General features: G+C 38.4%; 1 protein-coding gene across 6 annotated transcripts in view; it reads right to left on the bottom strand.

Annotated features, from left to right (window-relative positions):
- The window catches only part of TBC1D9 (TBC1 domain family member 9), a 64224-nt gene that overhangs the window by 17657 nt on the left and 31740 nt on the right, over positions 1-14827 (bottom strand). For all 6 annotated transcript variants that reach the window (XM_026668816.2, XM_026668815.2, XM_087963113.1 and 3 more), the window contains 7 exons: positions 13956-14074; positions 12857-13085; positions 11680-11941; positions 8373-8580; positions 7091-7297; positions 1394-1564; positions 621-771 (listed from right to left, as the gene is read on the bottom strand). In XM_026668816.2, the coding sequence (XP_026524601.1) occupies positions 621-771; positions 1394-1564; positions 7091-7297; positions 8373-8580; positions 11680-11941; positions 12857-13085; positions 13956-14074 (1347 nt within the window). The remainder of the gene's footprint in view (positions 1-620; positions 772-1393; positions 1565-7090; positions 7298-8372; positions 8581-11679; positions 11942-12856; positions 13086-13955; positions 14075-14827) is intronic.

Below are 14827 nucleotides of genomic sequence, written 5' to 3'. Positions count from 1 at the left end.
GACTTTCTTGTTTTTCTTTGAAGATGTTTCACTTCTTATCCAATAAGCTTTTGAAGACAGCGAAGTCCACATTTTGTACAGAAAGGACCACTGGTGTGAAAGAGGGGTCAAAGAAGCATCTATATCAAAATTGAATAGCCCACTCTCAACAGAGGGGGAGGGATATGACATCATGTATCTTCAGTCTACAACACAGTCCTTTCAACAGTTCCAAGAAGGCTCCACACCCATTTGCATCACTCAGGTGACCTTAAAGACACAGATAGACTTAACATCTCACTAAAAGAATGCAAATGTCTGCAAGGAGTATAAATCCTTCTATTCCCCACCATCCAGTCAGAGCTGAAGAAGCTTCTTGGATGTGAAGCGAAGTCATCTTCAAAGAAAAACAAGAAAGTCCAGCTGCCTTTTGAAAAGCAGTATTGATTTGGTATCACCAAATTAGTTCTGATTAAATCAGAGAAATGTTCTCCTGAATAAAAATGCTTAGCAATGCAACTATTGCTTCCCATTTGCTTGCAGCCAACACTTGGATCTCCTACTTTGTATGTGATCCCCAGGGACAAGTAAACCAACTGCTGATAAAGCCTTCTAGAGGTATGTTACCTACTGACACCTACCTGACAAGAGCAACCAGAGTTCCCCTCTCATGTTTTCAGGAATACCTTTTAATGCAAGGTCTCTTGTTTTCTCTGTACGATACATACAGATACCTTGGCCATACTCAGCAAAATGCATTTTCCAAGCTTCTTCTTTCAAAAATTCTTTTGCCTTAAAAGTAATAGATATGACAGAATATAATACACAGGGAAACCATCCTATGTAATAAAATCCATTAATCTTGTGTCCAAATATGATGAAATAACTCTTCTCATCCTGACATTTAATTATGTTCCTTAATTTTATTTGGGGATGGTATGTCTGACTAGTCTTATCTGCTACTTAACCCTTTCCACAGATAGATTATCCTTTGTGGCACACACTTTTTAGTATAGAGCCTTGGTGGTGCAGTGGTTAGAGTGCTATACTGCATGCCATTTCTGCTGGCTATCAACTGCCTGCAATTTGGCAGTTCAAATCCCACCAGGCTCAAGGTTGAATCATCCTTCCAAAGTGGGTAAAATTGAGGACCCAGATTGTTGGGGGCAAGAGGCTGACTCTGTAAAACTGCTTAGAGAGGGCTGTAAAGCACTATGATATATTGCTATTAAATAGGCAGATATTATACTATGGTTTAAATTAATTAAGATCTTAAATATTTTTCAAAACTGACTTCATCCAACATCCTAATCAAGAAACTCCTGCGGATATAATTTACATTCACATATTTTAAAATGAACAAGGACAGTATTTTTGCTATATGACTAAGAGCAAAAAATAATAATCAGCCTACTAATTTAGGGTTGAATTCCTCTGGAGAACGCCGACGATACATCGTCATTAGGGCCTGTGTTACAGTTGGGACACTGTTTCCATTCAAGTTGAAGTGCTGGTCTCCATCCACCTCAGAGTTCAGGCTTCTCTGAGGGCTTGATGAAAGGACGCTACTTGCCCTTGAATAAACCTGAGGGGAATCACACAGCATCACTTTTAACCCCTGCTTGGCACAGGATTCCATATTAAAGCATCTCTGACAAACAGCTAACATTTGTCTGAATGCAGGAACACAATTTAAATCTGCATTCCTGTAACTTACATCCATGATTCCATGCCTTGCATTCTGGCATGAAAAAGAACAGATCTTGAGCTTTCCTCTGTGAAAGTCTGTCAGATATTTTAAGAGTGAGGTCATATCCTTTATTGCTCTTCTCTTCTCAAAGATAAACACTACCACTTCTTCAGCCTCTTCATGGAATTAGAAACTGGGGAGGAGGGCTGGTTATGGCGAGTCCACATACTTCATATGTGGTCAGGAATGGACAGAACCAAAAAATGAGAACCAATATTGGGCCTGCGTTAGGATAATAGTGCCCACATTTTAAAAGCTTTAAGCTAGGAAACAGTTTAGCTCATGCTTTTTCTTATATGGATCCATTTTTTCTTATATGTGTCCATGTATTCATAACTATGTTTTTACTTATGCCTATTATCTTGTAAGCAATTGACAAACCAAATAAATAAATACTTTTGTCACACTGCCCATCCCTCCTTCCTCCCACTTTTAGTGCTGACCCTGAGTAATTCAAGCAGCGGAGGATGAAAGGCACTGCGGCAGAAAAAGTACACTTTCGCCAAATGTGTTTGAAGTCCAAAAGCAGGAAGACTATCCCCACCCAACCTTTGTATCAGCTGCCTGCAGCCTTTAATCCAAATTAAGAGATCTGCACAGTAATTGGCTTATAAATATGGATCCATATAAAATCACTGAGAATCAGATAAACTGCAGAGAATTTTAGCACTGAAATTCTGGCCTTAAAACAAAGCTTGAAGAAACACACATTCTCCCTTTAAGCAAAATATTTAATGCTCTCATGAAATATTTTTTGAACATTTTCTAATACACAGTATAGCTATACCATAATAACTCTACGTTAAGCTGTTCTTTAAAGTTACATATCCAGAAACATTCTCAAAATAACAACTTATAAAAGCAACGAAGTTATGGTAATGTTGCAAATCTTTTGTTCTGCAGTGAAACAATTTGCAGCAAACATTGTTTCCCCCTTCCTTTCTGAGTGCCATCGTATTTATGAAACATACTGTAATTGATATAGAACGGCACCAGGGACCGGTTCTGTGGACAGAGGTTTTTCCATGGACCGGAGGGGGCGTGGTTTCATGTACTGCCTGCATCCAGCAAATGGGCTTTGCTTGTTTGCGTGGCTCAGTTTCTGGCATGGTGCGGACTGGTGCCAGTCCATGGACCGGAGGTTGGGGATCCCTGATACAGAGGACTGGCCCAACAAATTCTCACAACCTTACGGTTTCTTATCTTGCTAGGGAAATAATGCCATACTTTCTTCTAATTGTTTCTTCTTTGGAACCCTGTAGTATTAAAATTACTTATCCACTTATGATCCTGAAAACAACTGGGGAAGGAAAATCGTGGGAGCAACCAAGATCACCAAGAAGACAAAGAAGATAGAAGAAGAATGTTTAAGAAAAAAAAAATCACCTTACAGTTTTCCGACAACTTATGTTTTTAAAAATGAAATGCAAAAACAATAGGTCCGGAGGGAAAAAAAGACTTGTAAATCAAAAGGTTCAGACACCTTTCAGGTGAAAGGTATCACTCACTGTATTGCATTGTGGATGCCATAAAAATAAAATTAACATTACAAACAAAATGATTGGACAAAATTTCAAAATACACTGCTCAAAAAAATAAAGGGAACACAAAAATAAGACATCCTAGATCTGAATGAATGAAATATTCTTATTAAATACTTTGTTCATTACATAGTTGAATGTGCTGACAACAAAATCACACAAAAATTATCAATGGAAATCAAATTTAGCAACCCATGGAGGTCTGGATTTGGAGTTACACTCAAAATTAAAGTAGAAAAAAACACTACAGGCTGATCCAACTTTGATGTAATGTTCTTAAAACAAGGCAAAATGAGGCTCAGTAGTGTGTGTGGCCTCCACGTGCCTGTATGATCTCCCTACAACGCCTGGGCATGCTCCTGATGAGGTGGCAGATGGTCTCCTGAGGGATCTCCTCCCACACCTGGAACTAAAGCATCCCCCAACTCCTGGACAGTCTGTGGTGCAACGTGGCATTGGTGGATGGAGCGAGACATGATGTCCCAGATGTGTTCAATTGGATTCAGGTCTGGGGAACGGGCAGGCCAGTCCAATGCCTTCATCTTGCAGGAACTTCTGACACACTCCAGCCATATGAGGTCTAGCATTGTCGTGCATTAGGAGGAACCCAGGGCCAACCGCACCAGCATATAGTCTCACAAGGGGTCTGAGGATCTCATCTCGGTACCTAATGGCAGTCAGGCCACTTCTGGCGAGCACATGGAGGGCTGTGCAGCCCCCTAAAGAAATGCCACCCCACACCATTACTGACCCACTACCAAACCGGTCATGCTGGAGGATGTTGCAGGCAGCAGAACATTCTCCATGGTGTCTCCAGACCCTGTCATGTCTGTCACATGTGCTCAGTGTGAACCTTTCATCTGTGAAGAACACAGGGCGCCAGTGGCAAATTTGCCAATCTTGGTGTTCTCTGGCAAATGCCAAATGTCCTGCAGTGTTGGGCTGTAAGCACCCACCTGTGGATGTTGGGCCCTCATACCACCCTCATGGAGTCTGTTTCTGACCGTTTGAGCAGCCACATGCACATCTGTGGCCCGCTGGAGGTCATTTTGCAGGGCTCTGGCAGTGCTCCTCCTGTCCCTCCTTGTACAAAGGCGGAGGTAGCGGTCCTGATGCTGGGTTGTTGCCCTCCTATGGCCTCCCCCACGTCTCCTGATGTACTGGCCTGTCTCCTGGTAGCGCCTCCATGCTCTGGACACTATGCTGACAAACACAGCAAACCTTCTTGCCACAGCTCGCATTGATGTGCCATCCTGGATGAGCTGCACTACCTGAGCCACTTGTGTGGGTTGTAGACTCCGTCTCATGCTACCACTAGAGTGAAAGCACCGCCAGCATTCAAAAGTGATCAAACCATCAGCCAGAAAGCATAGGAACTGAGAAGTGGCCTGTGGTCACCACCTGCAGAACCACTCCTTTATTGGGGATGTCTTGCTAACTGCCTATGCTTTCCACCTCTTGTCTATTCTATTTGTACAACAGCATGTGAAATTGATTGTCAATCAGTGTTGCTACCTAAGTGGACAGTTTGATTTCACAGAAGTGTGATTGACTTGGAGTTACATTGTGTTGTTTAAGTGTTCCCTTTATTTTTTTGAGCAGTGTAGATAAAATTTAATGAAAGCTGGAAATGTTGCAAGTTTTCCATTTCATATCAATTAGATAGCATTAAAATATTTTTAAATTATTTTGGAAGTCAATGGATACCATTTTGTGATGTTGCAGGTGCTGTGTGCCACTAATTGCTATGAATGACTCACTACTTACAAAACTATTAGAAGTGAGATCTGGCACAGGTTTCTTTGAATTCAGCACTGAATTGATTTTAACCAAACAAGTTAGCTCACAGTTCTCTAACAAAATATGTGAACTACAGAATTGCTGATACAGTTCTACAGAGGAATTACTGAACCTGTCATCTGCGCCTCTATAACTGTCTGGTTTAGTTCTGCAACCCAACAAGACAGACGCAGACTCCAGAGAGTAATTAGGACTGCAGAAAAAAAATTACTACCAACCTGCCTTCAGTCGAGAACCTGTATACTACATGAGTCAAAAAGAGGGCTGTGAAAATATTTACAGACCCCTCACATCTCGGACATAAACTGTTTCAACTCCTACCCTCAAAACGACACTATAGAGCACTGCACACCAGAACAACTAGACACAAGGACAGTTTTTTTCCCCAAATGCCATCACTCTGCTAAACAAATAATTCCTTCAACACTGTCCAACTATTTATAAAGTCTGCATTACTATTACTATAATCTTCTCATCACTCCTTATCACCCCTCCTCTCCCACTTGTGACTGTATGATTGTAACTGCTTGTATCTTTACGATTCATATTTACTGTTTCCTAGTATGATTTGATTGCTTATTGTACCCTATGACTATTATTAAGTGTTGTACCTTATTATTCTTGACTCCTGACGAATGTATCTTTTCACTGAGAGCATATGCACCAAGACAAATTCCTTATGTCCAATCACACTTGGCCAATAAATAATTCTATTCTGTTCTGTTCTGTTCTATACCATTCCATTCCATTATCAGTGACAACTGGAGTAACAGGGATCATGATTCAACTTAGACCACCAAATTGAAAGCACTATTAGTATGCCATTTCCATGACAAGCTTGAACATCTTAAGACTGCCGTTCTCCTGTTACATATTGTAAAAACTCTGCTATAAGTACCCTTATGCTCCAATCATTTTCCACTTCAAAATAGACTTTCATAAGCTTCTAATCTGCTACCATGCTTTGTGAACTGTATTAAAATTACTGCATCACAAGCTAGGCAGATGGTTATGGTTCTATTGAGACAACAGCAGAAACAGAGGGCTATTGATGGCTTCCTGTGAGAGAGTATTTATAACTTTCAGCTACTGATAAATCAGCTACAGGCAGAAAGAGACAGACATCCGCAAACAAATCATTCAGTTAATTAAGAAAATCAAACATTTTAAATGCTTAGAGATTAATTCTGTGTTTCAAATTATTTTTAATGCACACAAAATAGCTTTTAGAAAGATGTTACATAAATGTTCAACTAATACAATTATTTGAATTTTACTGCCTTGCATTTTATTTGCAAGCTGATAAATATTCAAAAATCAACGGTTGGCATTTTGTGGACTCAGACAAGATGATAGGTTGTGAATTTGAGTATTTTTCTTCAGATTCAATCTTAAAACAGTCTTTTTAAACTGTTCAAAAACAGAGGCAATACATATAGAATAATGGTTCTAAGGCTGAGATTAAATATGAAAGATTCTCTGCTCTCTACTATGTTGGATTGGATGTACAGACTGGTTGAAAATCCTTCAAGAAAAACCAAATATTATGATTTGGTATTTATAGTTATGTACCTTATCATTCAACTAGCAAGCGTTAAGACAAAACCCAACCTAACTTATAAAAAACGATAAATCATGGTTTGTAGTACACAGAGCTAATTTGATATAGTTATTAAAAACACCAAGGTAGAAAAATTCATGGAGAACATGAATTCAATTCCTGTCTTTGTCACAAAACATCTAGTTGAATGACTCCACCGCTCTCTCTCGCTCTCTCAGGACTAGGAAGAAGGCAATGACAAAACACTTCCAAAAAATGTTTCCAAGAAAACAATAGGGACTAGTCCAAGAAGTAACCACTAGAAATAGAAAACAGGCAATCACCAGAAACAAGACCAACCCAAAGGCCTAGAACAAAAAATAAATAAATGGAAAAGTGCAAATTAAGATTTAGTGTAATCCCCTTACCTGGGTTAATAATTATATAATCAATTTAAACTTCAAGTGACTATCTACTCACCTCATCATCTGAACTGTTGTAACTTCCAGAAATCTCTCTTTCAGAATAAATTTTGGAAGTAGTTTTCTGGAGGAAATCAGAAATTCTCTGCACTAGAAAGTCTCTGTCTTTCAAATTGGCAAAGAGGAATGTCATTCGGTTTTTAGTGCTGATAGACAATGGACTAGGTAAAACACTTGAGCTATCTGCCTTTTCAACAATCGTCACCTAATGGTACACATGGAAATAGAAGGACCAAAATAAAGTCTAAATGAATTGATACACTGGAAGATGCAGTTCTACATCAACTGAATCTTTAATTTGGTCACAGACCAGCCTAATTGCAGTTTTTAAATATAGAAAAAAGCTATACAGTTGCTTTGGGTGATTATAGAAGCTAATTCTAGAAACCTGGGCAGCATTATAAACTTTCAGCACGCTTGTTTTAGCATTGCATAAGGAAAGATTAAATAATCCAAATATGTAATATTTCATTGTCTCCATAGTCATCCTATTCTACTCTTTGCATTATTTAGTAGTTTTTATATATACTTTAGATGTAAATATTAATAGTTAATTCATGATAATTATTAATTATTGATAAAATAGTATGTCTAAAATATAGAGATCTTCTGTTACATAATATGTCTGTAAATGAATCCATAAACGTGAATTCAGTGTTCAAATTATTCTTGAAAAAGACTCACATTATTGCAAGAAACATGACAACTTGTTGGTCAAAGTTAGACCTTGCCGATGGTAAATTATAATTTCTCGATCACAGAGAAAATTAAAATTTGTGACAATTGGGTGATGCCATGGGTGGTACAATAAGTGGGGTAACAACGCATGGATTATTGACTGAATAGTGAGCACCCATGTGTACAAGTAATCTTTTACCTACAACCATAATAGAGTCTGCTCATTATGGTTGCAAGTGGTGACAATTGTTAAGTGAGTTGCTTAATGACCCATGCGCTCTGTCTCTCTGATGACACTGTTAAAAAAACATGTGAGTCTTTAATCGAGCATGGGCTACCTCGTGGATGCGGTAGGCCCTTAGGTCCACCATAAAAGAGGCACGCCAAGGAGCAAAAAGCTTTACAAAGCCAAAAACAGACCAGCAGGGGAGTCCAGCTGGATTAGGGCCTAGTACCATATTATAATTCCAGAGAAGATTCCAAACAAGCCTTCAGGCATCACTGATGAAGCCATGTTTGTGGGTTGGGCCCCTGCCTTGATCAGGTATCTTGAATGTTCATAGTAATCCCGATATAATAAAACCAACAGGTTTTGCACTGACCTCCCAAAGTGGGATGATGAGACTGCAGAGATTTTCTTCTTTGCTAGTGAAACAAATGTAATTTGTAGAGACAAACATTTGACCCAAAATGTGCATTTTATTAAATGGGGTCCACAGAGTACAATCTGTATGTCCATCTAGTTTTTCGTCCTTTGGAAGCCGGAACAAAGCACGGTACCTTTCACTTTTTGCCCTGGCATCAAGATCCCTGAAAAATAGCATTTCAGATTTCAATGGCAATATTCCAATTACATGCACACATCTCGTACAGTTCTTGCTTCTGCACTAAAAATAAATAACGAAGTATATTCTTTACAAAACTATTTTTCATATAAAAATTTATGACATTTATATTAACAGGGCTTAAAACAAACATAAATTGCCTTAACATGTTTATTAGTAGTTTAACTAGTGGTAGTGGTAGTTGTAGTACTATACCCTAAGCCTACCCCAATTACTGTCAATAAGTGAGGACTATCTGTACCCATAAGCAAATTTGTAACATTTTTTTACCTACATCCCTACAAATAAGTTAAGTTATAAGCCATAGAACTACAAGCTATTGTCCTGACATGTATATGGAGGGTAGAGATTGTAATAAGCTGGTCTAGTAGTCATAGCATTCTGCTTTGACTCTACCTCCTGGCATTTATAAGAAAGACTTTAATTGTCCTAGCAATAGTAAGAACTATTCTGCTGGCAACTACTGAAAAAATAAGACACCAGAAAAATATATAATATCTTTAACTGAGCAGAGTACTGAGCAGTGATGAGCCTGAGTTGAGGAGCCTTTTCCTGGACATCCAAAAGAAACAATTTTACTCGCTTTCCTGAAAGCCAAGAGGTGTTGATTTAGATTCCTGTGCTTCTTACTGAAGAAATTAAGGATCACATATGGATTGACAAAGGAGGAAGTCTTTAAATCTGGCCTTAGCAATCTATTGCTTGTGGACCAGATATGGCCTGCCACTCAAAATCATCTGGCTTGTGATCCCAAAAATATATTTACTCAACTCAGGAAACAGAACAAAAATACATTCTACTGTCTCAGAGCCATTTTAGAGATGGCTTCAACAGTGGTGGGATTCAAAAAAATTTACTACCAGTTCTGTGGGCGTGGCTTGGTGGGCGTGGCTTGGTGGGTGTGACAGGGGAAGGATACTGCAAAATCTCCATTCCCACCCACTCCAGGGGGAAGGTTACTACAAAATCCCCATTCTCTCCCCACCCCACTGTCCAGCTCCATTCTCCTGTGCAGGGCAACAAAAGAAGACCCAGCCAATCAGCTGGGACTCGGGAGGCAGAGAATAGATGCGGGCGGGGCCAGTCAGAGGTGGTATTTGCTGGTTCTCTGAAGTACTCACAATTTCTGCTACCGGTTCTCTGGTCAGAACCTACTGAATACCACCTCTGCTTCAACAGCCACCTTGCTCCATACAGAGAATTGTCCCCCAGAAATGGTGGCAGCAGCACCATGTCCTCTGGCCAGAATGTTGCTGACCCTTATTTTAGATGATCATGGAAGACTTAAGAAAAAGCAGTTTGGAAATGGAGCAGAAGGGTGCAAGTAAAATAGTTAATAAAACGGACGGAGAAGTCTTAGTGGCTGCTAAAAGAAGACAGTTGATTTCAAACCAGAGAAAAGGTAACTAGTATTAATATAGTGGATTAGGCAAGGTTTACATTGCTTAAGGCTCATTAGTTTGTGAATGGACTAAAGTCCATGAAGCATTCAAGGGCATAATTTGGGAGGGAGAGAACCAACGAGGTAAAGGACTGACATGGATTTAATCCTCTAATTGCAGATTGCTGCAAGCCATTGTAATTGCAAGCCACTGGCCAAGCACCCGAATCATAATCACGTGACTGTAGAGACAGTCATAACTACATAATCACGGGACTGTGATGGTCATAACTACAAGGAACAAGCGCAAGTCTCCTTGTTCAGCCCTGTCATAACACAGAACAGTCACTAAAAAAGTGGTCGCTGAATGAAAACCAGCTGTGTTCACTGTGCTACATATTCATCTACTCTTCCACATTTTAGAATTAAGAAAGGGATTATTATTTGTCTTTTTTCCCTTTTGCATTCAGTCAGATGAAATGACAGCTGATCTTGATCTGGCTGATGATTCTTTCACTCATAAAAACCTTTGGTCTTTTTTTTCAATATCTTCAACCCCACATCTTCTACAGTTACAGGTAGTCCTCGACTTATAAAAGTTCATTTAGTGACTGTTCAAAGTTACAACGGCACTGAAAAAAGTGACATGACCATTTTTCACGCTTACGACCACTGCAACCATCCCCACGGTCATGTGATCAAAATTCAGACTCTTGGCAACTGACTCATATTTATGATGGTTGCAGTATCCCAGGGTCATCCTAGGGTCATGGATCACTTTCTGTGACCTTCTGAAAAGCAAAGTCAACAGGGAAGCCAGATTCACTTAACAGCAGTGTCACTAATTTAACAACTGCAGTGATTCACTTAACAACTGTGATAAGAAAGGTCATAAATTGGAGCAAAATTCACTTAACAAGTGTCTCACTTAAAAACAGAAATAGTTGGGCTCAATTGTGGTCATAAGTCAAGGATTACCCGTATTCATCATTTGCAACCAACCCTGCCAGCTTCCAACAAGTCAATGGGAAAGCCAGCAGGAGGTTGCAAATGGCAATCATATGACCGCTGAACACTACAGTGGCCAGGGATTCCCCTAATGATGACAACTGGAACTGCTGCAATTGTTGCTGTAAGTCAGGCCTGTCAAACTGGTGGCCCATGGGCCGGATGCCTCACATGCAGGCGACACCCACCCCAGCTCTGAAAAAGCAAAAGTCACGATACGTCACATGACGCGATCGAGTTTGACACCCAGACTGTAAATCAACAGAGATTATGTGATGTCACACTTTATGATTGCATCAACAAAGGAGTGGGCCCTTCCAATTATCAAGGAAAGTGATCTCATATTTTTGAAACAGTATATATGTGGAAGACCTTGCTCCCAATGGAACAGTAGGCAATGTGATGGCTGTAAACCATTCTTGTGAACCTGGAGGCTGAAGAAATGAAACCTGCTTTTGCTGTGTTTTATTGGCAGTGTGAATAAAAAGGGGAATATGGAATGCTGTTGTACCGCTGGTTCTTTTAATCAAATTCTTCAATTTCATAGATGTTCCCCAGAAAACACTTCCTCCAGCCCCTTCACGGGCTTTAAAGTAAGAGAAAACCATGTAAAAATGTGTATCTGGGCTGTTGCTTACTTTGCACTGCACTATAGCAACTGATTCCAAATCCTACCGTTTTAGGGCAGATACTTTTTTAGGAGACTTCTTCTTAAGTCTGGGGAGTGACTTGTCCTGCTCAAAGCCTTCATTGTCCAAAAGTTGCCTCATAGCTATGTTAGCAAGTTGTTCCATTAGTTTAAATGTTTCAGTGATGTTGAGAAACACAGAAAAGAAATGCTGACTGGATCTTGTGCTAACTTTAATCACATCAGGTAACAGCAGAGTTGCATTCTTCTCAAGCTGGGTGATATCTACCCATCGGATGACAAGTTTAGCTGTTAAAAGAAAAACATTGCTTCAGCAGAAACAATAACATTCAATAGTTTCAAATTCAAAAATCAGATGACAAAATCTAAAAAGTGTTATAATAAGTATAAACCACTTGCATATATACAACTGCTGTAAATACCGATTTATGGTCCGGTCCTTTGAAAGTTTGCTCAAATGTTAGTCTCAGTGCTTTCAACTGATTGAGTCACTAGTACTATGTAGTAATCGGTTGAAAGGATTTGTCTACCATCTGCATGAGTATCTGATAAATCTATATATTTACTACACTATCTGACTGGCAAATGTAGTAAGATTGTTTTACAAATAAAAACCTATCCCTACATACATCTGATAAAGGATCAAATCATTTTATAATTGTACACTAAACCAAAAAAGCTTAACAAAAAAAGCAACCATGATACAAACCTTAAATTACTTAAGCACTTATTAGTTCACACAGCATAAATTTTAAATAAGGATCCACCACTCTAAATAGAGCTAAATCAATTCAGGTGCTAAACCTCTTAAAATGTTAACATGAATAAATAAGGGTTCATACATATATGTCCATGAATTATCTGCAGTTATTTGGTGCAAAACCTTTTTTTAAAAAATAATGTTGTCAGCTAAGTATAAATTAACTCTTTTGCTTCAGCATTTTATATATACTGTATGCTGTTCCTTCTGTATGACTTACTATATATGGTAATATTAATCATTAAAAAATATGTTCAGTGAAATAGCACAGTGTAGTTTGTTCAGTTGATTAAACCACCTTTTCTTATGCTTGTTATTCTAATATTTATTTTCTTACCTCCAATTCCTACACAGGAGAATAAGGACAACATTAAATCATACATACTGAATATTTGTAATAAATGCACCTGTTAATAATTCAGTAAGAAATCATTCATTCCTACCTTCTCGACCCATGAGAAAAGAATAGAAACACAGATGGTTAATGCTGAGATACATCCAGCCCTGACGTGGGACTTTCCCTTTCCAATAACTGCAGGAGTAATAATTCACAAGTTTCTCCTCCTCTGGCATCCCAAACAATTTATGGAACTTCACTGTTGCTTCCTTAAATTTGGCCGTGTCATCATCTTCCCGAATACCATTGATTTTGTTGTACTCTGCGATGATACCCTGAAGTAGATCATATAGGACCACTTGGAATTCTCAAAGCAACCATTGCATTTCACTTCTAGTATTTAAATTACAATCCCTATCAAAATGTACACATACTGATCCATTAATGTAGAAATAAAAGAATTAAAGACAAATCTTAAATAATTATAATTTTTCCTTTTAGTACATATTCCAAATATAAGCAACCTATTCATATGGAAAACCACCGCACAATTTCATGTTATGTTTCAGGAAACAAATGTTTAATAAATAAACAAACAAATGCCACAGCTTCAGATCACCTATGAAAATAGAATATCTTGATCTCATAAGATTTAACAACGTTGCAAGACACTTGCTAGGGTCACCATTCAAAAGATTCTGGAAGTAAGCTAACGCTATCCAAAGACATTTGAGTGCCAACCAGTTCAAGAGGCTCACATTATTAATCCTTCACATAATAAACTTTTGGATGAGAAAGTACAAATCCACGTGTTACTCATAACTTGTTAGTCTCTGCTAAACCAGACTGGGTTCATTCTTCTACATAAAAGCAGCCAAATTGCAAGGCAAATCTGCTTTTCAAAAATGACAGTCAAACTCTATAAGGTATGTGTGGATGTGTGTGTGAGAGAAAGTGACAGTATTACTCCATCAACATATTAGAAATTGTGTTGGAACTGGCATGTGTTTAAAATACCAGTCTGAACCTCTTCCTATGAATATCATTTAATACTGGCATTGCTGATAGACTGTGCAAAAAAAATTACACTGTTGGGGGAATCATCCTTTAAAAAATGTACACACACAAGAAAATCAGATGTAAAATACAATTATATATTAGCTTCTCCTAGTCACATATATATTGAACAGACCAAAAAACAATACCTGTATTTTTCCTCTGACAAAAGTGTTTATATCATTTTCATTTTCAAAGATAGAAAGAGTTTGTAGTAAATTCTGTTCAAGCCATTCCCAATGCTCAGTTATTTCTTTTCTTGAGCAACCTAAGGCAGGAACAGGAGGTATTTGTAAAATTATTCCATTATGATGAACACATGCACAAAAAGATTTAGTATAAGTAATATTAGTGATTATCAAACAGTTTTAAAGGATGCCTTCTGATGTAGCTCCTGCCTGGAAAGGTCATCTTCCTCTTTTTTTCTTCTCATCTCACTAAGGTTCACTTCTCACAAGAAATAACCGCCTGGCAAACCGTACAATATTTTCACAATACAAACAGAAAGAGGTGAACGAGAGAGTGTCCCCTATTCTTTTTCTGACCTAGTGAGATAGGAAATGGAATTAAACATATGTAGAAAAGTCTGGTTCTATCCCTTACAAATTATTAAGCAATACTCTTACCAAACTTCATGTAATATCAAAAATGTATTATTAGGATTTAAAAATTAGCTTTAGTTTCCTTGGAGGTATTCTCTGTGTAGATTGCAGACACGTATTGGCTGATGGAGGGCAGGGAAACAGTACGATAGATTACAAGGCAGTCTGCAGATAAGAGATCTTAGTTTGTTCAGAACAACATGAGCATATCAGCAGTAAAACTGGTTTTTAACTGCATTTGTGACATACAGGCAATAGGAACCAAAACTGACTGATACCCTCCTCAACTTTTGCAAGGAATGCTATATATGACATGGCTCAGGCAGGTGCCTCCATAATTCACTGAACAAGGAGGAGGAACAACATCAAAAACAGACCTGCAAGATTCTATTATTACTGGCAATCTCAATAAAAGTAAT

The sequence above is a fragment of the Notechis scutatus genome, chromosome 4, assembly GCF_049901735.1.
Source record: "Notechis scutatus isolate UNSWTSFEM ecotype Mainland chromosome 4, rNotScu1.2, whole genome shotgun sequence".
NCBI lineage: Eukaryota > Metazoa > Chordata > Lepidosauria > Squamata > Elapidae > Notechis > Notechis scutatus.
This window is presented reverse-complemented; position numbering and strand designations above follow the sequence as displayed.